This window comes from Oryzias melastigma, linkage group LG5 (assembly GCF_002922805.2).
Source record: "Oryzias melastigma strain HK-1 linkage group LG5, ASM292280v2, whole genome shotgun sequence".
Lineage (NCBI taxonomy): Eukaryota > Metazoa > Chordata > Actinopteri > Beloniformes > Adrianichthyidae > Oryzias > Oryzias melastigma.
Window position 1 is genome coordinate 35,187,783 of NC_050516.1, and position 22,635 is coordinate 35,210,417.

General features: G+C 36.3%; 1 protein-coding gene across 6 annotated transcripts; it reads right to left on the reverse strand.

Moving 5' to 3' along the window:
- Positions 1-855: 855 nt before the first annotated feature.
- itih3b.2 (inter-alpha-trypsin inhibitor heavy chain 3b, tandem duplicate 2) lies at positions 856-21,784 on the reverse strand. Of its 6 annotated transcripts, XM_036212085.1 has the most exons (25): positions 21,649-21,784; positions 18,324-18,484; positions 16,647-16,751; positions 16,357-16,519; positions 16,166-16,276; positions 14,835-14,963; positions 14,615-14,731; positions 14,321-14,489; positions 14,111-14,221; positions 12,863-13,044; positions 12,593-12,772; positions 12,389-12,510; positions 10,813-11,027; positions 9,925-9,957; positions 8,691-8,738; positions 8,591-8,617; positions 8,359-8,457; positions 8,061-8,114; positions 7,675-7,713; positions 6,480-6,518; positions 4,870-4,977; positions 2,894-3,062; positions 2,659-2,807; positions 1,306-1,390; positions 856-1,209 (listed from the first exon to the last, which is right to left on the reverse strand). In XM_036212085.1, the coding sequence occupies exons 1-25, from the start codon at positions 21,718-21,720 to the stop codon at positions 1,095-1,097; spliced, it is 2,802 nt and encodes a 933-aa protein (XP_036067978.1). In that variant the 5' UTR covers positions 21,721-21,784; the 3' UTR covers positions 856-1,094. The 6 variants fall into 6 exon arrangements, with proteins under 6 accessions (XP_036067978.1, XP_036067981.1, XP_036067979.1 ...); XM_036212088.1 differs by lacking the exon at positions 8,691-8,738; XM_036212086.1 differs by lacking the exon at positions 8,591-8,617.
- Positions 21,785-22,635: the final 851 nt, after the last annotated feature.

Consider the following 22,635-nt stretch of genomic DNA (forward strand, 5'->3'; position numbering starts at 1 on the left):
AAGGTCGTGGGAGCCACACAAGATACTGAAAAGCATTTTGAGCTGCAGAAAGTAAGTTTTGGAAAAAATGGACTAGCCTGCCACATCTTCATTTCACTCTGATTTTATGGTGTCTACACAATTGAGCCCTCTGTAGGCTGAAAACTTTTATTTCCATTAAAAGCCTTGGCATCCTTTTGTTCCTAAGACACTGCCCTGTGTTTATTTGTATAGATATCCAACTTCATATTTAGATCTGATGTATCTAATGTGTTTCTTTAAAGTGCTCCTTTAATTTTTGTGAGCAGTGTAGATTCTCCCTTTATGGTCAAACTGGATTCCAGACACCGCTGACTTCAGTTGCATCCGATGTTTAAAGGGGCATTCCCACCGAACGCGATTCCCGCGGGCGGAGGTGACCAGTTTCAATGTTAAGTCAATGGAATAGACGTGACATGAGGCGATCTGAAGTCCCGGGGTGCGATTTTAGCGACCAGCGCAGCACGAACGTCTGCCAACAGCTCAATTTGAGCAATAAGTAGTTCTCCAAATGAAAAATCCAAATGCAAACTTCATTCAGAACCAGAAAATCAACAAAATATAAATAATCAAAGTTAGTTCATGAATTTGTTTTTTTCTGTCTGTTGCCCAGTAGTAAGACGGCCACGGACTGGTACCGGTCCACGACCCGGAGGGTTGAGAACCACTTATTTAGAGTACTGCCACCTTCCATTTTCTTAACCTGCTTTTTTCCCATTCAGGGTCACAGGTCACTGGAGCCTCCAGCAACTGCTGAGTTTTTTAGAGTTAGTAGTACTAGATTTAGAATGAAAAGTTAACAAAAGACCACAAAAGTTCAAAGAATTCGAGATCTCCCTCTGTTCAACCATGTAGTTTAATGTCACTGTGCAGTAGAACTGAAATGTCAAAGAACCTACAATCTCTACAAATTTAGATGATTAACCCAAGTGAACCTAAGTCACAACTCTGTGATTTTTTTTTTTAATGAGCTCTATTGTCAAATGAATCATTGACATAGTTTGTGTTCATCAAAGGTCTAGTAAATTTTCACATCTAAACAGCTAATTTTTGGTAGGATTGAAAAGAATTCCCATTTAAAGCTGGTTCACGAGAAAATGGCTGAGAGGTCTTGGTAGAATCTGATCAGCTGAGCCATGAAAACACGGCATGGACCTATGAGAGCCAAGACTGTAGTCGATTGCATGGGCGCTGCAACAGAAAACAAAAAGAAAGGTCAAACGTTTGTCTTGTTAAACCAAAGAAATAAAAAAATATGAGCAAATTATTTCATACAAAAATACGTACTCCGTTACTTCGACTTCAGATTTGTTGATCTTTACTTTGGTGAGCGGGACTCTCTGGGATATCTGGTAGACTGCAGCTTTCAAAACTACAGAAAATAACAAAATAACTTGTTAGCAAAAATATAACAGCGATGAGTTATAGATGCTTAACTAAAGTAAAAATGTAAAAAGTAAAAAATATAGAGAAGTCTGCAAAAATTATTTGTTTTCACCTCAGAAGATGAAAATCATAGGACGAAGTATGATTTAAGAAGATATGTTTTTCTATTGTTGGGGTACAAGTTTTGAAGATATGTTTTGTACTGAATATTTTAATGCAATGCTTCATGAATGGAACAAATAAACAAGTCAAATCAAAAAGTCCGGACCGAGTCCACTTAATTTGGACTGGATCGAGTCCTGAACCTTGCTTTTGGTTCATATTCTGATAGGTGTCTTGGTTTCTGTTGGAACCAAAGCTTGTAAACAAAATCCATGTGACTTAAGATTTCTTCAGTGATTGGCCAAGAGTTATGAGGGTGGGGCAAAGCAACAAGAGAAAAAAATAATAAGCTTTGCAATCCTTGTTGGAATAGTTCACTTAACTTTATATGTGGTTTTGAACGTCTGAATCAACAACACTTTTTACGGCTATTTTGGTATGACTGATGTATTCTGCAAGATGGAAAGTGAGGAGACAATGGCTCAGAAGGTATGCTGATAGTGTTTATGATAGATTGTCAACAAGAAGAAATGTGGATCACGTTAAATGTTTTAATGAGCCTGGATTCATCTGACCAAATTTCAGTTGCTGTGTCTCATTGTTGCTTTGTTATTCTGTTTACATCCAGTGATCCTTGGCTATGGTGGCTCCTGTGGTCCAATTGTTTTACTCCAACTCTATTCAGACTGAAGATACTTAAAGATGACCAGAGCTCAATCTGATGGGAAACAAACCAAGACCACCTGTAAAGATTTGGTCAGAGAGCGGTTCCTGGTCCTGAACTGAACATTTGTTCCTGATTATCAGGCGAAAAGAACTTGGGTTCACTTAAGGAGAACCAGATGTGTCCAGTCTGACTACAACCCAAGTGTGTTTTTCACTGTCATTTTTCTGCATTGTTCACTGAGATTTTTATTCAACTATAGGGCTAAATTAACTAGATTTTATTTAGCAGGTATTGCATCATAATAACTACATGCCTGTACAGTACTACAATCATGTCAGTGTCTCTCAAAATGTCTTTGCCATCAAGAAAAGAATAAGACAACTATGCTATGTTATTGAAAAACTTTTTACAAAACTGCTAAATTTAAAAGTTTTTTTTTGCCCAGATCTAAGATAAAAATGAACACAATCACTCCATTTAGTCACCTAAGAGTCCGTCCGTGTTACTTTCAGATGGAATTTGTCTGAAGACTGGCCAGAGCAGAACTTCTCTGTCCTTCTGATGAATGTAGATGACCAGGCGGATGTCCTCAACTTCAATGTCTATTTCCTTGTCTGTCCTGATGATGGTTGCACTAGAAGAATACGCACAACTTTGCATTAGTTTCCATTTCTGTTCATTCTGATGATGATGACAGGTTATTTAACCGGGCAGAGCCACCTTCCAGATCTGATTGGATCCAGTCCCCTATAGTAGGACACTGTCTGTCCCTTCTGGACCGTGATCCATTCAGTATCAACCTCGATGCGCTGGTCACTTCCAACACGGATGACAATCTTTTTGAAGCCTCCGTACATCACTGAATCCAGTTCACCATTTATATAAAGCTCTGAGACAAACAGACAAAAGTTACACAGGCATGAAATAATATGGTATATCACAATGTTTGCTTTTACCTGAAATGTCTGTGGAGCCAAATTGGGGCCATAAATATTTGAAACCCAAATATAACATTTTGAAAAAATTATTGGTGTTTGGCAAAAAAAAAAAAAAGTAAAATGTCCCAATTTTTTTTTTTTTTTTTTGCCATTCTATAATAAACTTAATTATTTTCAGCTTTGAATGTTCTGTTTTTTTAGGTTTCAAACTCAAAATTTCAATTCCAAAACTTTTGCGCCGCGTTGGGCCGTGTTGGGACGGGGCTAACATGAAGGACCAATCAAAGTCGATGAGGGTGGTAACTTCAGTCCCGGTGTGTTCACTTACTCAGAGAACTGTGATAAGTATGGTCAGAAAATGACTATATTGTCTAGGGCTGTAACGAGTATCCGGGTGCTCGGGTATTCGCGATCTGCTCCCAAAATTTTGAGTACGGATATTCGCGACGTCCAAGATCGCTGATTTGCGATCTTTATAAATGTGGTAAATTGTAGCAACAGATGATCAAAATATCATCTGGGGACAATGTATTTTTGCTCTGAAATGCAGATTAATGTCAGATTTTAAGTTTACGAACTAAAATAAGCCGAAAGAGCCGCCGTACTTCCACCGGAAGTAAACACATCTTCGTGACGGTGAAGCTTCCGGTTTTCAACGTAAAACTAGCAAGAGCTTTTTTCCGTTCAAAAACTGAGACTGAAGTTCCGCTCACAGACATAACTTCTGAAAAAATGAATTAGCTTTAACATCGGAGCTTTATCTCCAGTGTTTACATTACTTTGGTTATGATAACTCTTCAACATTTGACGTAATTAACGAAACTCCAACTTATTCTGAAGAAACAGCCTCACGCTGCTGAAAGGCGGATGTAATCAACGTGAATCAGCTGATTCTGCTGCGAAAAAAATATACTTTTCACAGGAGCTCCACAGCAATATGTGATGCTTAGAACGTAAAATATTGAAGAACTTTGAAGATAAAAAACTGTGTAGAACATTTTCAGGTTTTGTTGTTAAATGACCCAAAACAAAAGTGATTTTTATCCTTTTTTTGTTGTTTTACTGCTGAACCAGAAGATGGAAAAACAAAAAAACTTTAAAATGACAAAAAAAACCTCTTTTTATCTGAATCTTTGTGTTTTTTAATCAGTCTAGTTGATTCTGATCACCTGTTCTAAATAAAGGTATAAATGATGATTAAATACAAATAATTTCAATTTTCATTCATCTAGTAAATAGACATACACATAGCAATAAACATTATAATAAAAAGTAAGAATTGTGGTTCAACTCGTGAATCGTTGCTCTTGATTCGTGAATCGGATCGGATCGCCACCTAAGTGATGATCCACAGCCCTAATATTGTCTGTACTATCATAGTTGGAAGTTGTCCAAAGACGAGTTTAAAATTCACCCGTACAAACACACGTCCAAAACGCTGTTCTAGCCCGTGCAAAGCGCCATCTTATTGTTTTAAATTCAGGTGTAGAGAATTGGGCCAAATTTTTTAAACAGTTTTCAGATTTGAAAATGGAAAAAATGAGTTAAAAATGAAAAAAAGGTTTGAAATTGAAATTTTGGGGTTTGAAACCTAAAAAACAAAACATTTGAAGGTACAAATAATACCATTTACATTAGAATAGCAAAAAGTTTTGGACATTTTACTTTTTTTTGGCCATACACCAATATTTTTTTGTTTTATTTAGATTTGAAATAATATTGGCCTGAAAACGGCTCCATAGAAGTCTCATCACTGACCTCTGCTGGGATGATGAAAAAGTTTAAGGACGACAGTTCCAGGTATGTCAAAGCACAGTGGTCGGGATGGGCCGTCAGATTTGATCCAAAATCTGTGTTTAACTGTCACTGGAGACAAAGAGATCTGCTATCACACACAACGAAAACAATTTTTTTTACACAAATCGACTACTGTCACTTTAACAACACAGAAAAGTATCAGAGCAAGTTTGATGATGAATGTTTTGAGAACATTTATGCTACAGCTGGAATCCTAACAACACCCGGTAAATATAAATACAACTTTGAGGCGTTCATAGTGTTGGTGGGGGTTTCACTAGTTATATGGATATCCATAGGAAGTTTTTTTTAAGTTATGGGATGGTCATAGGCACACATACTTTGCCACAATATGGAAAAAAAACTACTTCTGCCTGAGCAAATTACAGAATTTCACACACATACCACCAGGTTAAGTCTACAACTAACAACTTAAGTTTTGTTGACCTTTGACCTCAGGAGGAGACCATCTTGAATTTCCCAAAAAAATAAAAAAGCACCCCCTAGCTCCACCCACAAATTTAAGCTCCTCCTAGGGACTTTGATCCATCGCCTCCTAACCCCCTCATTGGGAAGCTTACCGTATTTTCCGGACTATAAGTCGCGGTTTTTTTCATAGATTGAATGTCCCTGCGACTTATACTCCAGTGCGACTTATATACGAATTTTTAATGATGAGATATGGACCGTAAGTCTAGAGTGCCCTCTTATGGTGATCTATGCAATTACTTTATTTACTTTAGTTATTCAGACGTGACACAGAGGACTAAGAATTTAATGGATTTAGTGATATGGAGTGAGATTGCGTGCAATTAATTACAGTAAAGATACAAAGTTGATGAGTTCTTGAGGCTATAGTTAAAGAAAACTGTTATGTTATATAAATGCTACACCTTTTCGTTTTTTTCATGATGCTAATATGTGAATATGTGTTGACACATATTCAGCCTGTTTTCTATTCACTTATGAATGTTATAACGTACCTTCCAGGATGATGTAATATCGTTTTTTTCAACTAGTTTCAAAAATAAATTACTTGAAAAAAATGCGACTTATACTCCAGTGCGACTTATGTATGGTTTTTTCTTCTTCATTATGCATTTTTTGGCCCCTGCGACTTATACTCCGGTGCGACTTATAGTCCGAAAAATACGGTACTTGGGGAAAAAATGTTAAAATTAGAAGTGAATGTTACAGCTCGCACATTTTTTTACGGAATTTTGCAAACATTTGATGCATAAATTCTTGGCTTAAGCTGAATGAAACAATATGACATACAATATGAACAAAATAGGAATTTAGGTGTGGTTACCAGGGGAAATCCCCAAATTTACTTTTACAGATTCTCCAAAAATTATATAGACCTGTTCATCACCTCCAGGTGACCAAAGCATAACATGGTTGCTATGGAGATAAAACCAATAGAAAAGTCACCATGCTGAATTTTTCCTTTTTTTTGCTATGCATAACTGCTGGAGGATATGATGAAATATTTTTTCTGTAAATAATTAAGTTCTTACAACTTCCATGTGAAAAAGTTCAAATTATGAATGTAATTCTGAAGTACTTACCCGGGGGAGAGCTATCTGAAGAAGCCTCTAAAAACTCCTCTAAAAAAAGAAAACCAAAAACAAAGATTTTTCACATATTGAAGGGTTAAGATGATATAATTTGTTTAAATGTAATCATTTTTAGTAGTATAGGAAAACAAGCAAATAATTAAAGTTAGAGTTCATTTTCAAAACTTAACCCGGATTTAAAATAATATTATAGAAGCATTTCTTGTACTACTTTGGTTAAGCTACGAATGGGTGGTTGTGAGTGCCAAAAGGGCAGAAGAACAGCAAAAAAGTAAAAGTAAAAAAGTAAAAATTTACCTTTGGTCTCGGTATCGATTATAATTTCCAGAACTGATTCGATTTGATCCACAGGAGTCTGGATCGATTCGATTCAGATTTTTTTCTATTCTTTTTATCCTTCAGTTCAATTAAATTCTGAATTTACTCATTTATGCGCATTTGTTTGGAAATACATTAATAATCTACTCTATGTTTTGAATATTTTTATATTAATCTTATACAGTTCACATACTAAAAAAAAATTAGTGAATTGATGAGATTGTTAATAGCATACAGTGTTACATGGTTTCTCAAACTGAGAAGTCCTAACAAAAATGTTCAGATTATTAATGTTGTAAACATTGTTCTGTTTCCGTTTGACCACTAGGTGGCGATCACGCTATAGCATTACACCTTATTCCAGAAGAAGTAGACAGTATAAGGAAAAAAACGATGTTTTAGACCATGAATGGTTACTTTAAAAAAATTCTTTAAAAGAGTTTGGAAAATTAATATCTGTGAGTTTATAAAGATATTTATTTATTCAGAAATGTACGTTTAGGTCGACCGAGCTTTAGCATTAGCCGTCCTATGGGAAATTCCATTAAACGTTAGCATCAAGCTAGCAGACTTTAGCTTTATATGCTAAATCAATTTATATTTTTATGAATCGATAATTGATCTTTTAAGCTTAATTAGATTTAAGCTGATTTTAGTAACCCAGCCCTATAGGTAAAAAGACATCAGTTCTACAGTTTAACATGTTGGAGTTTGTAACCATTTTTCCTCTAACTTTTCTGGATCTGTTTGTTTTCTCAGTTTTTACAAAAGTTGCTTTCATAAACATTTCCCCAAAATTAAACATATTAAAATTAAAGGAACCGTAAGTAGAACCGATTTTTAGAAATACAGCAGCTCAGATATTTACCGTAATCCATTTCATCTAATACAGGGGGCGGTTGAAGAGCTAAAGGGCAAAAATTATTTTTATATTTAAAATAATCTTCAGACAAAATATGTTTTAAAAGCATGATTAAACCAAATGATATAAAACAGCCATGATCCTGCAAGGCGTCAGTAATAGTTAAAGCAAGATGCTCAAAGACAACGTACCATACGCTTTGGATTCACATTTTGGGGTTTTTCCCACAATTAATGCTTAAGACATGTTTTTAGAACTGGTTTGAAAGTTCTACTGGGATATGTGAGAACCATAGAACGGTTATGGGCTTGAATACTCCAATTGGGCTGTGCACCATCGCCTCTATAATAACACATCCTTAATACAGCAGGCAAAACAGCTTAGATACTCACTGGGATCAATCTCCTCTTGAAAGTCGTCTAAGGAAATAGGAACGAACCAGCTTCCTAAAAGACAAAGATATATAAGTCACAGTTAAATATCATACAAATAATTTTGCAAACAAAGATATATAACAATATTCTAGCAACACAAACATGCGTCGCAGCAGTTGTTACTACAGCTGTCTAACTGATCATAATTAGACATAAATCTGTAGTAGCGTCATTGAAAAATGCAGAGCAAAATTGAACAATCTGACAGGTTACAGTTAACCAACTAGTGAGATAATTGACTCATTAAGACATTTACCTGAAGATGACGGTACTCCTGGGAGTCCTGCTACTCCTGGGTGTGCCGGTGGTCCTGGTAGTACTTGGGATTGGTGGTGTGCTGAAGAATCCTCCAAAGCTTTAGGATAAAGGAATGTTCATAATGAGCCTGTTTGTTTCATTTTAAAAAAGCAGAACACATCTGACACTGAAAGGTTTATATTTAACTTTAAAACAGTGACAAAAGTGGCACATTAAGATCATACAAATACCTGGGAATCTTGAAGAATGCCGCCCACCTTTACGATAAAGGAACATTAATTTTTTTTACTTTTTTTTACATAAACACAAAAATGCAGAACAAAATCTTACGATTTAACTGGCTTAATTCAGGGTGGAAGGACCGAGGCGCCATCTGTGCTGAATAACGGACACAAAAAATGTAATTTAATTTGATCCTCTCTTGATTTTTTTATTCAGTTTCTATGCTCTTTTACTGTCCATATCCAAACAAATCCGATTTTTGCAACTGATGTTAAAAATCAAACCAAGACGCCGACACACTTTTGGGACATCTATATCAAATGTTCCCATCGCCCCATGACTCCATGTGTTTTTTTATTTTACAATAAACAGCTTTGTATGGGGTCAAATCAGGATCCGCTTAAAGTGAAAAAAAAAAAAAAAAAAATTGAACATTTGAAAAACAGACATTGTAACTAAAAAATTGTGAAATAAAACTTGAAAACTTCATAGATATATTTTAAATTAAAATAAAGTGAAAACTTGAATTAAAAAAACCTATAAATGTAAAATTACCAATTGAAAAATTATAAACTCATTAGTAACAGCTGCTGTTTTGAAGTTTGAACTTTTCTTTTCCTGAATCTTCACTTTCAGTCCTCAGTTTATAGTTTCAATTCAGATTTTTGAGTTTTCGCTGTTGAGCTGAGCCTAATTTCACACGGGGGCGGGGCTTTGAGCTCATTGGCTATCTGATTGTCAGACTGATGTCTGTTGACAGAGGTCTGGTGACATCATTTACCTTTCTAACCTGTGTCCATTTTGGCACCGTTTTTGAGTTTATACTCCTCTGATGGGGTTTGTTCCAAACTCACTAGGATGGTGGACGGACAGCAGCTGTTACTAATTGATACATTATTTTTCTGCTGGTAATTTTACATTGATACTGTTTTTTATTCAAGTTTTCAGTATTTCTTTTAAATTTACATTGTATTGCTCAAATTTTCAAGTTTAATTTTAATTTTTTTTTTTTAATTACCTTTTTTTTACATTTTTTCAAGTTTTCAATCTGTTTTTTTTTGTTTACTTATAGCTGATCCTGATTTGAACAATAGGTGGGGTCAAAGTAGCAGCCCCGCCTGGATGGAGCTTTTCCTTATGATCCCACAAAAAGCTTATTTTGAGAGAAGGTTGTCACTCAAACCGTTTTTTTTTTTTTTTTTGTATTTTCAAATATGAGGACACGGACAACAGATCAAGTGCTTGTTGTTGTCACACCCCTGCGTGCCACGGTCTTTCCCTCTGTGTACCACGACCCCTGTTCTAAAGCAAAGAGCTTAAACAGAAAGCTTCTATACATTACCTATTCCAGTGCGAGAAATTGGGCTCGAACCAACTAGAAAAAATCAAGAAAAAAGTACATGACTTTAACAGTTTGAAATTAGTTTAAATTTATTGTTATGAAGATAATATCATGTTGGGATACTTACCGCTATATCATATACGACTACTTCATTTTATTCTTTAGGTTGACTAAATATTTCAAATATTATTTCCATCAATTTATTAAATTTTATCATCAGAATAAACATTAACCTCGTTTTAAGGGCATAAACACCAAAAGCTGTGAATCTTTACACTTTTCTGTTCTTTTTTAAAGGGGCCACACCACAAGAATTCTACTTTTTGAGGTTTTGAATGCATTTTACTCTTCATTCGTAAGCATAGCACGAGCTAACGCTACAACTTCCAAAACTGTGTAGATGCATGAAAAGAACATAAACGTTTTATGAGGAATGCAACATGAAGTGACATTTTCCCTGAGTGTAAATACAACGACTCAATGTCTTCCGGATCGGATTGTAAGGCTTCACAATCTGCATATCCATCTTTAAAAATAGTTCAGAGGTTGTTTGTTTACCAGCAGGAACTGCAGGCATGGTGAGGAGGCTCATTGATGGTCGTGAAATGGGCGGGACCGTCAAGGAGCGAAAGGCGGAGCCTCAGAGATTGAGTTATTTTACTTCCGGGTATTAAAATGGTCCACAAAAATGACTCATATTTCATCAAATCATTTGTTTTTTAGTGTTCAGAAGGTAAAATATGTATGGATACTCTGAAAGACTTAAGAAAATCATGGTATGGCTCCTTTAAAAATAAAGAACACAAATTTAGACCTGCATAAAAGTCAAAAGTAGTAAGAAAAATGCAAACAAATGCTGTGTTTTGTTGTTGATTTGTGTTTGCTCACCCATTAATGTTCCCTGCTTCCTGGCTGTGGAGCCTACTCCTCGATGGCGGTTTCTGTGTGGTTTCCCTTCTTCAGGTTTGTGAAGCACTTCCGTGTCCCCTTCTTGTGGTTTAGTGACCACCATGGATGTCAGCGGGGTCACAAAGCTGTACTTCAGTGACAGCTCCAAAGCCTCGTTCTTCACCTTTTCTTTTTCATTACCAGATAACAGCAGCCTGCATTGCAATTCAAGTGTTAAACAATTATATTGTTTTTATGCAGTTCCACATGTTGCAAATTTGCACATAAAACTGCAGGGTAAACTCAAAGTCGTGCACTGTTCTTTTCACAATTTGCAGTTTGTCTTTTCTCTAAGATTCCTGAATTTTAAACCTATTTCTTGGACTTTTTTGTCATTGGAGAAAAGATTTTAATTTGGGGTCACGTGTATCCTGGATCTAATCCCAGTCATTGAAAAAAAAAAATGGTGATTAGTCTGTCATTCCTTATTCAATTAAGGATCAGAAATCTACTTTAAAAGTGTGTTTTGGAATGTAACTGCAGGAAACATTTCAATGTGGGCCCCATATGGTTTACTTTGGGCTTAATTAGGGGGCTCCTGGTGGGTTTGTCCGCGGGTTCCATGGTGGCCCCATCTGTGTTTGTCCACACTGGCTTGAGTGGGCCCTCAGTTGTCTGTCTCGCTGGGCAGCGGAGCTCGCTAACTCGTTACGCTGTCCGCAGGGCAGCTTGTTAGCTCGCTACACTGACCACCGGGCGGCGGGTTAGCGTAGGGACCCAGAGTCCCCACATAAGCCAATGTAGGTAAACACCAATTCAGTCAAAAGGTAAACCGTATAGGGCCCACATTGAAATATTTGCTGGGTATGTGGACTACTATATTCTGATATATTTAATCTCTTAACTCACAAGTGTCAAAGTCAAGGGTCGGGGGCCGGATCCGGCCCTCCAGATCTTTGTTTTAATGTTATTAATGGCCCGATGTTATCTTGTGCTCGTGTATCATTTTGACAAAATGTGTTTTAATGGAGAGTAAATATTGAAATTTATTGAAGGTTTAAGTTGATCTATTCTGTAATAATATTCCTGCCTGCTTTTAGTATTCATAATTGTGTTAAAAAGTTATTGTTTTAAAGTTTTGAAAATTTGAATTCTGCTAGCTCTTTGGACTACTTTTGCTTTTACTGCTTTTGGCTAATTTAGGCTTCTTTTGTGTTTTAGGGTGTTTTGGAGTTAATATTTACACGCTAGCTGTTTTGGCTAATTAAGGCTTTTTTCTGTTTTTTTATGCTTTTTTACAGCTACATGCTAGCTGTTTTGGCTAATTTAGGCTTTTCAGTTTTTTAGGCTACTTTTTCAGCTACATAGTAGCTGTTTTGGCTAAACTAAGGCCTCTTCTTTTCCTTTGGCTTTTCCCTTCAGGGGGTCGCCACAGCAAATCAGTTTCCTCCATATTCAGATCTACGAGTTCATCTCATGACAAATGGGTTTATATTTTGTTCAGTGTAGCTTCTCTGGAATAATTCATGATTTCCAACAAGATAACAAAGGCAGTAGGTGCCTGTTTTTCACTCACTCTTTTTCCAGCAGCTGTTTAACCGTCAGATAGGCCCAAACTCTCTGTAGAACGCTATCAGTCGTGTTTTCAATGGGGTCCGGACCGGTGTCTGCTTCTGTAAAGGTAACCTTTCTCCTGACCTATGAGAATGGGTGGAAAAAAGGAAACAAATGTTGGTGGGGCTGTGAAAATGGCATCTGATTTTGTGCTGTAGATACTTACTGAAATGGCCACGACTTGTGGAATAAAGTTTTCAACGTTATTGTCAAGAATCTGACCGGCCACCACAATCTCAGAGCCGTTGTAGTACTGGCTGAAATTAGTTTGGGTCAAGTTGGTGCCACCTTCATAGATCATTGTAACATCTGTCAGCAGTGGATTTGCAACCTCTTCGTAGAATCCCTGGTGAAGTAAAGTGATTTTTTTTTTTTTAAGCAAACCGTCAATAATAAAAAAACAAAAAGCAGAACCAATAGGTGTTGGAAGAAATACCTTCAACTGTAAATCTGCATCAGAGTCTTCATAAATGCGTCTTGCCACACCACCGTTCATTAGCGACAGTTTTTGAAGGAACTCGAAACTGACATCGAAACCAAAGCCGAGGCAGTAAAGTGGGAACTGGCCCGCGATGACCCGTCTCACATTTTCTTGTATTGTTCCTCTATTTGTTACACCTGGAAAAAGATAACAGATTCCTGAGCTCAGTAGTTCCAATTTTTCCTACATCGGAAACTTGTCTGATAAAAATAAATGTTTTTTTTTCCTCTTTGTAATTCTGCTTATATAAACAAATAAAAAATAGAAAAGTTGTGATAATGCTAGTTTGAATGCTTTTAGTCTTGGAAGATGCTAAAGCTTTTTGCTGAAAATGGTGACACAATTTACTTTATATGCTGAAGGGATTTGCTGAAAATACAAAAGCTATCTGGAAAATGTTAAATCTGCTAAAAGATCGGAAATTTTGTTAAAGATCTACGAAAGAGCGCTTAAGTTGACCTAAATTTCTGAAAAATTTGTAGTAAAACTTGCTTAAAAATCACTTAATTATTTTCTAGTATTAAAACAAGATTAAGTTGTATTTTGTGATAATGGTAGAGTGAATACTTTTTGCTGAAAGTAGTCACTGAAGAAGCTTTTTGCTTAAAATTGTGATCCAATTGACTTTCAGTTCTGCAGGGTTTTACTAAAAAAGTAAAAAAAAAATTGCAAAATGTTAAATTTTCATAAAGAACTATGAAGGAGCGCTGAAGTTTACCTAAATTTCTGAAAAATGTGTAGTAAAATTGCTTAAAAATCCCCAATACATGCCAATTTTGCAAAAATATTTAGTGTGTGCCTTAAAAATGAGATAAACTCCAAATGAGCATAAAAAACCTCAGTAGATGCCAAATCAACAAAAAAGCTAGCTTGTTGCTTAAATACTAGCTAAACTCTAAAATAGCTTAAAATTCCTCAGTAAACTAAATTAGTCAAAAATGTTAGATTGTGGCTAAAAAGAAGCTAAACTCTAAATTAGTCTAGAATTCCCAGTAGATAACAAATTAATGAAAAACGTTAGCATGTTTCTTACATAAAAGCTAAACTCTAACTTAGCTTATAAATACCCCAGTAGATAACAAATTAGCCAAAAACATTAGGGCCATTAAAAATAATAAAATAAAATGATATGAAGGGCCGGATAGAATTAGCCAGAGGGCCGGATCCGGCCCCTGGGCCTCGACTTTGACACATGTGACTTACCTGTTGTTGGGTCTCCATCTGTTAGGAGTATCAGAATCGATGCTGAACCTTCTCGTGTATATCTTGTCAGCATTCTGGCTCCTTCGAGCAATGCTGCATTAATGTCAGTGGCTGAAAATTAATAATAATAAAAAAATATATTGTAGAGACATCCTCCAGCAAAAAAAAAAAAAAAAAGAAAATCCAAATGTAATTTTCTTAAAACTCTACCTCCTCTGTCCTGAATACTCCGGGCAAAACCTTGGGCTGTTTCCACATTAGCACTGGTTGCCTGAACAAGCTCTTCTTTCCAGTAAAGAATTTCACTGTCAAATGTGATCAAACCAAAGAAATCCTCCTCATCAAGGTCACTCAATATCTTCACCATAGCAATTCGAGTCTGAAAACCAGGTACACAAAATAAAAAGAAAATTAATTAATAAGATTTGATTCTGTTGCAATCTAAAGTTGAGCATATATATTATAAAAAAAAAACAAACTGAACGAAAAAATTCATGACTTTACCTGTCTCATTTTTCTGCCACTCATTGAGCCACTCCGGTCAATAACAAAGACAACATTCTTTGGTATTCTGGGAAGACTGGACGGAGCAAAGTGATGCACAAAGTAGCCGTCTGCTTTCTGAGAGGCAGAACATTTTAAGTTTTACTGGTAGAAATGCATTCAAGTGTATTCGTTTCATATTCCTTAACAACAACATCCTGTAAAAAGTTGGTAGTTTTACCTGGATGTCACCAAATCCATTGTCTCGTTGGACATCATAGCTAATAATTAACTCTCCATCCAGACCTTGCTCTCCACAGCCGTCACAGTTCGTCTGTTGATTCACTGTGGGATAGAAATGCACCCAGGCCTGGAAACCACAAACATTGGGTGTAATTGCAGTCATTTTACTATGTAGGACATATTTTTACATTTTATAGCCACCAACATACTGAAACAAAGGTGGGAAAATACAACCACAAGCAGGCAGAATAAAGAGTGTGAAATGTAATCTAAAAACCATATTAATCATGTAAATCAGGAAAAGAACCTTCATACTAGATCGCTAAACAATATCCACCAATAATCCACAGTCGCCTGAAAATTCAAAATTGTTGTGGAAGAGGGACAACAGGAAAAAACAGGAGAGTAGGAACTTTGAATGTACAATTGTACAAAGAAAGTTTATTGGATTTTTTGTCTTGCAAGAAAAATAATCTTATTAAGAAAGTTTTTAATTGAAAAATAATCCTAATTGGAATAAAACCTCTCTTGGTCAATAGAGTTTTTTATTAAAATAATAATTCTTGGTAAGACCATTTATTTTTTGCTGCAAATCTACTGTATTTATTATTTACTACTTTAGTATTAAGTTTTTTACCATGGGTTGATTTGAAGCATGAATGTTGCACTGACCAGGAGGCACTTTTTAATTTCATTGTCCCTGAGATAAATAAAGATATCTATCTATCTATCTGTAGACGAAGTGAACTTTTTAACAGTTAAACTGCATAAAAGAGATTCTAAGACATTAAGTCTATGAATGTCTGTGTGAGCAAGATGGCAGAAACAAACATAAACTCTGGTTTTTAATTAAAAAAATGTGTTATCAGAACTATATATTTGAAAATCGTTTGTGTGGTCATGGCAGTTTGGAAAACTAGGGGTGTATTCAGAATGGAAAAATGATTTGACCTTTGCTTGATCTGTATTCAGACTGGGATCTACTGGAAATCCCTGTTCTGGACCAAAGCTTGTAAACAAAACCACGTGACTGAAGATCTCTTCAGCCATTGGCCAACAGAAGTGGGGGCGGGTCAAATCAAAAAGAGAAAGATGGAGATGCTCTACTCTATTCAAGCGTTTTATTTAACTGGTCAATTTTGAACGTCTGTATGAAGACGTGTGTCAACTGTGTCATTTTATGAGGGTTAAACAAGTTTTCATAAACACACACTAGTGTGTATTCAAATCAAATGTTTATTTTTCAATGGTTTATTGACTTCAATAGAAATCTTTAGCAGAGTTAAAACAGAATGTGAATATAAAGTGAAACATCACTGTATGAAGTACCTCTTTGTCTTCTTGTGTCTTAGTAATGGCATTAGCCAATTCCTTGGTGCTCAGTCCCCCTTTTATGTCGACAAAAGTGATACCTGCTTTTTCATGCATGTACACATCAATCTGGTGGGAACACAAAAAATAAATAAATTATCAACTTGAAAAAGAAAAAATGTCTTTGTTTGTCGGGATGTACAGCATACCTTGAAATCTCTGACTGGCTGCATGGGTCGAGCGTGGATTTTCAGCTCATACTTGCCATGTTTGCGTCTCATGAGTTCCTCATAAGTGAGTTCAAATGTGACCTTCTTGTTAGCAGCGACATTGACCGACGTCCTAAACTCCTCCAGGGTTCTGCCTACAGAACTGCAGCAAAAACAGTTTTTGACTCAGATCACTTCAGACTGGGAATGGATCGTGAGCTCCAATTCTGAAGATAAAGTCATGACAGAATTAAAAAACTTCAGCATCAGTTGTCAGTATTTTTACTTACCTGACAATTCCAGCACTTTGACCTTGAGACACAGCCTGTGTGTACTGCTGCTGAGCTTTTTCCTTAGTTTTCACTACACCATCATATGGTTGTCCATCTATATACCTAAAGAAGACAGTTGAATCCTATTTAGTTCACTTCCTTTCAAGTATAAATCCAACTCTATTTGACAAACTTGATACTTTCAGTGTCTTATATACTGTATATATTAGTGCAGATGTATCTATGTGGATGTATAGATATTTATGTGTGTAGCATCCAACAGTGTAAAAAAGGAGAAACTCCACAGTCTGTATTGATGGACAGTCCCTCGTCCTTTTTTGTAATAATTAATGACGAAAAAGCTGGAAGTTGCAGCTGTTTTTCCTGAATGTTGAAATAAAAGTTGTGATAGTTTTTCAATAATAATTTTTAGCCTAAATTACTTGAAAATGTGCCTAGGTTGTTGATTGTGCCTCTAATTTAGTGCAATTATATTTTAACCTCACAAAATAATGCTAATAACAAATAAAATAAAACAGTACTAATGTGATGTTTTTAAACAGTTGTTTTTTTTACTTTTTTTTTTGTAAATGTTTGTGTCAGACAACTGTTATTTTTTAACAATTATTTGATTGATGATTTTTTTTTTTTTGCACAAATTTCTTCAAATCTTTCAAAAGTGACTGAAGTCTGAAACTGAATTTCTCCTTCAATCCAGACGTTATTAGAAACCTGCAGTTCTTTTTAAAAAGATAATTTGGACCAAACGCTGAGATGTTAATAATAAACACAAACCTTGACGGAAAACTAAACTGTTAACCTAAACTGTTGGAAGATTTGGAAACTGAGAAAACAGACTATTTGATGTGTGTGCTCGTTGCACTGCGAGCTGTCACTTTAACCCAATGCATCATGGTACATGTAGTAAAAAACTGACAGGGATAACGGCCAGATTTACTTTTCTGAGCTTCATAATTTTGTTCACTTTTTAAACGGTCTGACGCCGGATCCAGCAGGAAGCTACACCGCTGAACACAAGCTTTAGCTGTTATTTTTGTTGGAACTGAGAGACTATGGTTGTGGCCAAATACCCCCCCCTAACCTCTAACTACTAAAAGACTATTTAGTGCTGGACTATATAGTACACTGGATTTTAAAGGTAATTCGGTAATGATACTCAATTGCTCACCACTTTTCTTTGGTTTTTCTAAACACTGGATATGACGTCACCAATTTCACAAAGTGAAAATCGAATAAACACTAACATTTCACAACATTTATTGATGACTCCACTGTGTTCTGATGGTGAAAATATTGATGGTTTATTCAAATATTGCATTTAAACATTAATGCTTTTTTATTTAAAATTCTTCAACAGCAATTCGTTGTGGTCTATATCTGCTAATCTAGTTAGCAAAGACTTCTGGGAAATTTCGAGCGCTCTCGATTTTGGAATAAGTAGATTGAGACAGCACTAGAAAATAGCGAACGCACTATATAGTGATCAGGGGGGGAATTTGGACACAATATATGAGTCAAATCAGAACAAGGAAGTGAGGACGTTTTTTTGCGTTTGCTTGTTTTGATTACTTGAATAAACCAGTTCTTCTAATGAATAAAAACAATAACTACAATCTTAGAATGCTCCATCCCAAATTTTTAAGCATTTTAATAGAATATTTCTCATTAACACACATTCTGAATTTACTGATGAAGGCATCTTTGGGAATCTCGACGTGAAACTCGATCTCCTTCGACTCCTGCATGCGATTGGCCACGCGGCTCGTGATGACCGTAGTGGCATAGCGGTTGCTCACAGTTGAGTTGATGTGAAAGCTGTAGATGTCCCAGTCATTCTGTGAAAACACGGAGAAGATATTTCACAACAGACACAGAATAAATGATTTATTTGTGGTTGGCCTCATCAAATGTGTGTAGATGGGTACATTGCTTCTACTGCTGTATCTGTAATAACACACATTTTGCCTGTGGTTGATTTATTTTGTTTGTAAGATTTCTCTTAATACAGTCACCCTTTTGAAAAAAAAGATATTTCTCTCTATATTTAGCAGTACTGTATTGATAATATAGTTCATAGTTGGAAGTAATATATTAAAATACTGCAATTTTTGCTGCTTTCATATGATGACTTACTGTACAATATATTGTGATTTATACTTAAGTGTCCTGCAATATATTGACTGATATACTAAAATATAACATTTACTGAGATGTACTGAGATCACATATACTATGTGATATATTATAGTAGATCCCATAATGTCATATAACACAAGTTTTATATATATATATTGAAAGAGACATTAAAGATATTGAATATACCATAACATCAAACACAATATACAAACTTATAATGTTATAGGTTAAATACATAGCTGTGGCTATAACTCAAAGGCATTTTTTTTCCAGTCAGCAGGGCCAGATGGCCCCCATATGGTTTAAAGTTGGCAGTAAATGTGGGCCCCAAATGAATTTGTCCACAGCTTCTGTGGTGGGCCCACCTGTGTCTTCTCACATTGGCTTAAGTAGACAGAGTGGGCCGACTCGCTATGTTTGCCAGCTGCGCATTGTATAGGGGAGCTCGCTAGATTGCTACAGCGGAGCTTTCTAGCTCGATACAGCAAAACTCGATTTAGGGGAGCTCGCTACAGCGGAGCTCACTACAGCGAAGCTAGCTAGCTCAATACGGCGGAGCTCGATACAGCGGAGGATGCTACAGTGGAGTTCACTCGATTGCTACAGCAGAGCTTGCTAGCTTGATACAGCAGAACTCTCTAGATTGTTACAGCGGAGCACGCTAGCGCGATACAATGGACGTTACTAGCTCGCCACAATGAAGCTCGCTAGAGCGGAGCTGGCTACTGCGGAGCTCGCTACACTGGAGCTCACTACAGTGAAGCTCACTACAACGAACATTTACAGCGAACATTACACTTGTCATCAGTCCCCTGTTTCTCCTTCTGGCCTTCTGCGGGATCCATCACCAGAGTAGTAGCACTTCCTGGGTCTCCACACTACACACTTCCCATCATCCCCTCCTGTCGCTTCCAAAAGCCCACAACCATTTCCCTTCTACAATTACTGTAGAGCATTGACCTCTGCTCAGTGCGAAGTCTTGTTTGTGCCACTCCGCCTGCATGACTGAGCGTTCTCATCCTAACCTGATCTTCTGTTTCATCTGACCCCGCTTCGTCTTCAACTCTGATTGTTTGCCGCCTGCCCTGACCCTCACCTGGACCCTGTCCACCCTGGTGCCCTCACGCTCGTGTTTGACCTCCGCCTGCCTGACCCTGATTTAGCTTTGTAGACTTTAAGCTGTGCTTCACTCTTGTTCTCCTGTCTGTGCCTTGGATCCAACTGTCTGTCCGTTTGTGACAACAGTCAACAACTGAGGCTATTGTCTATCCGGGAAGCGTTTTACCTTGTCAAAACTTTCCAATAAAAATCATAAAAAAAAGGCCCATTCCCAGAACATGTAAAACAAAGATGTTATCCTACAACTGGATAATTGATGATGGTTTCTCTGTTACACTTTTGTAGCAAATTTTTCAACTTTTAACATTGTAATAGAAATAGACAAAGTCTGTACCCAACTTCCTGATTGTATAGTAAAAGCAATTGACCCCCCTCGTCTCAACTACATCTACCATTTATGTTATTGAATTTGTATTAGAAATTGCATAATGCATCATATCAAAATGCATTTTTAGCAAACTCGACCAAAACAAGCCAAATGAAATTAGACACGTTGGACCATCACAATGAAATGCTAACAAGACAGAGGGTTTGAGACATGGCTTCTCATTAAATGTGTTAGTGCACTTCCTCTGAGAGAACATAGGGGGCAGTCTTTGTATTTCAATTGAAATTGAGGTCAACAGGAATTCAGCAAGAGTTAGGAAGACTCAACAGAATAAAACAAACAAACAAAAAAGAACCTCAAAAGTAATGGAAATGAGGTAACTCTGGAGAATCTTTTACTAATATTGATTTTTGTGCATGGAGTCTCTTATCCTCACACAAGTGCAAATGTTTAAACAGTGAATAGTAATTTTGATTTTCAACTTTGACCCTTAAGTTGAAAGTTAAGCTGGAAAACAATGTCCTAAGAAAGGGGTGGGCAAACTTTTTGATTTATGGGCTGCGAAGGGTTCTAAATTCAGACAGTAGGGTCGGACCAGGAGCTGATGTGAGACATGTTTTGGTAATCCGCCTCAAAAGAGAAAGAAATAACATAGAATATGGACAATTTTGATTTAAAAAAAATGTATTTATTTGAAAACAGAACATTTTTGAGATTTTATTTTCCAACTGTGATTTTTTTTTCTAAATGTAATTCTAATTGCACCAATGGGATGTAGTCCTTTAGAGAAAAAATCAAATAAATCAAAGAAATGCTGCGATCATGTGCTGTTGGAATAATGGGAAAAATGCCTGTCCGGCTCAGAAATTACACATGAACTTCAGAAAAACAACAACTCTTAAAAGAAAAAGACATGAATGCAGAGTAACTTTTTAGACAGAAGTCAATGTTTCTATATTGCACCATCTTTGGAGAGACACCTGAAATTATTCTAGTTTTGCAGACCAGATAATTAGTTTTAATGGGCCGCATGTGGTCCCAGGGCCGTGGTTCGCCCACCCCTGCCCTAAGACCAAGGTAGAATGGACTACACTCACTATGTTTATTTAGCGTGATGCGTCAGCACATTACACAATGTTGTACACTCTATATAAAAAAGGGAATTTAGTTTGCTATGATTGCCGTACTTGTTACTGATATTCATGTACCTGCACTACTCCAGTGAGCTGAGAGTATATCTTGAAATAAATCTTATAATAATCCTAAATCTTATTTTTTTTTAACTTTACTTATTTATTTTTCATTTAAAACACACAATTTAACTATCAATAAATCTATATTTTAACAGACTGTGATAAAACAGATAAGTTCCTATGATTTCTTGCAGCTTTCATCCCTTCTAAAGTCAAGTCATACCTGGTTTGGTTGTGCGATGGCAGAAGCCAGCAGCAGCCCAAAGACGGTGAGTCCCCCCACCATTCTCCCCATGATGCTTCAGAGCCCAGTGACACCCAGGCAGCTGCAGCTGGACTTTAAAATCCTAACAAGTATCTTTGAGGACCAAAGTCAAATCTCTCTGCCTCTTTTTAAACAGCCCACCCCCGCATAACCCACCCCTTCACACACAAACGTTTCTGCAGCTAAAACCAGATTTGGGAAATTTCATTCCTTCACGTTATGACTTATCAAGTGTCCTCATTAAAGGAGCTAGGTTCTGTAAAGATTATCGTTTAAACCGATCGTGGCCATAAGAAGTACAAAAAACAATCCACACACAACTACACAAAATGAACACTTTCCCGAAAGTCAGCTTTCTATGTGCTTAACCGTTGACATTGATTGTGCAACTTGTATTTAACAAGGACTTTGCTTCCCACAACATTAACCCAAAGAGAAGGAACAGTAGTTTGAACATCGTGAAAAGAACATAACCATATTTTGTTGTCAAGCAAAAATTTATTTTTATATCTTCAGATATGTACAGCTTCATCTGATCTTTTGAAGGTCAAGAAATGGGCCAGACAACAGATGATGCAGCAGGCCAAAGCAAGAACACGTTTAGCTTTTATTGCAAACGCTAAAGAGATTAAGACAAAAGCTGCACTGTAACGCTAGAAAATAACTGCATAGGAGATGTACAAAATAAAAATTCTCTGTCTTTAAATAAACTCTAAAGAACATTTCCTCACTGCACTCATGGAACAAGATATTTCAATTTATCTATTTTAAGAAAAGATGTTTTTTAGAGCTAGGTCTCAAACTTTATTTATCAATAATAAAACCTAATATTAAGTTAAGCTTGTCTACCTAACTACATAAATTGAAAATGTGGATATTTTGGCTTATTTTGATAGTGAAGCTGATAAATCATTTTTATTGTTGTTGCTTCTAAAACTAAATGAC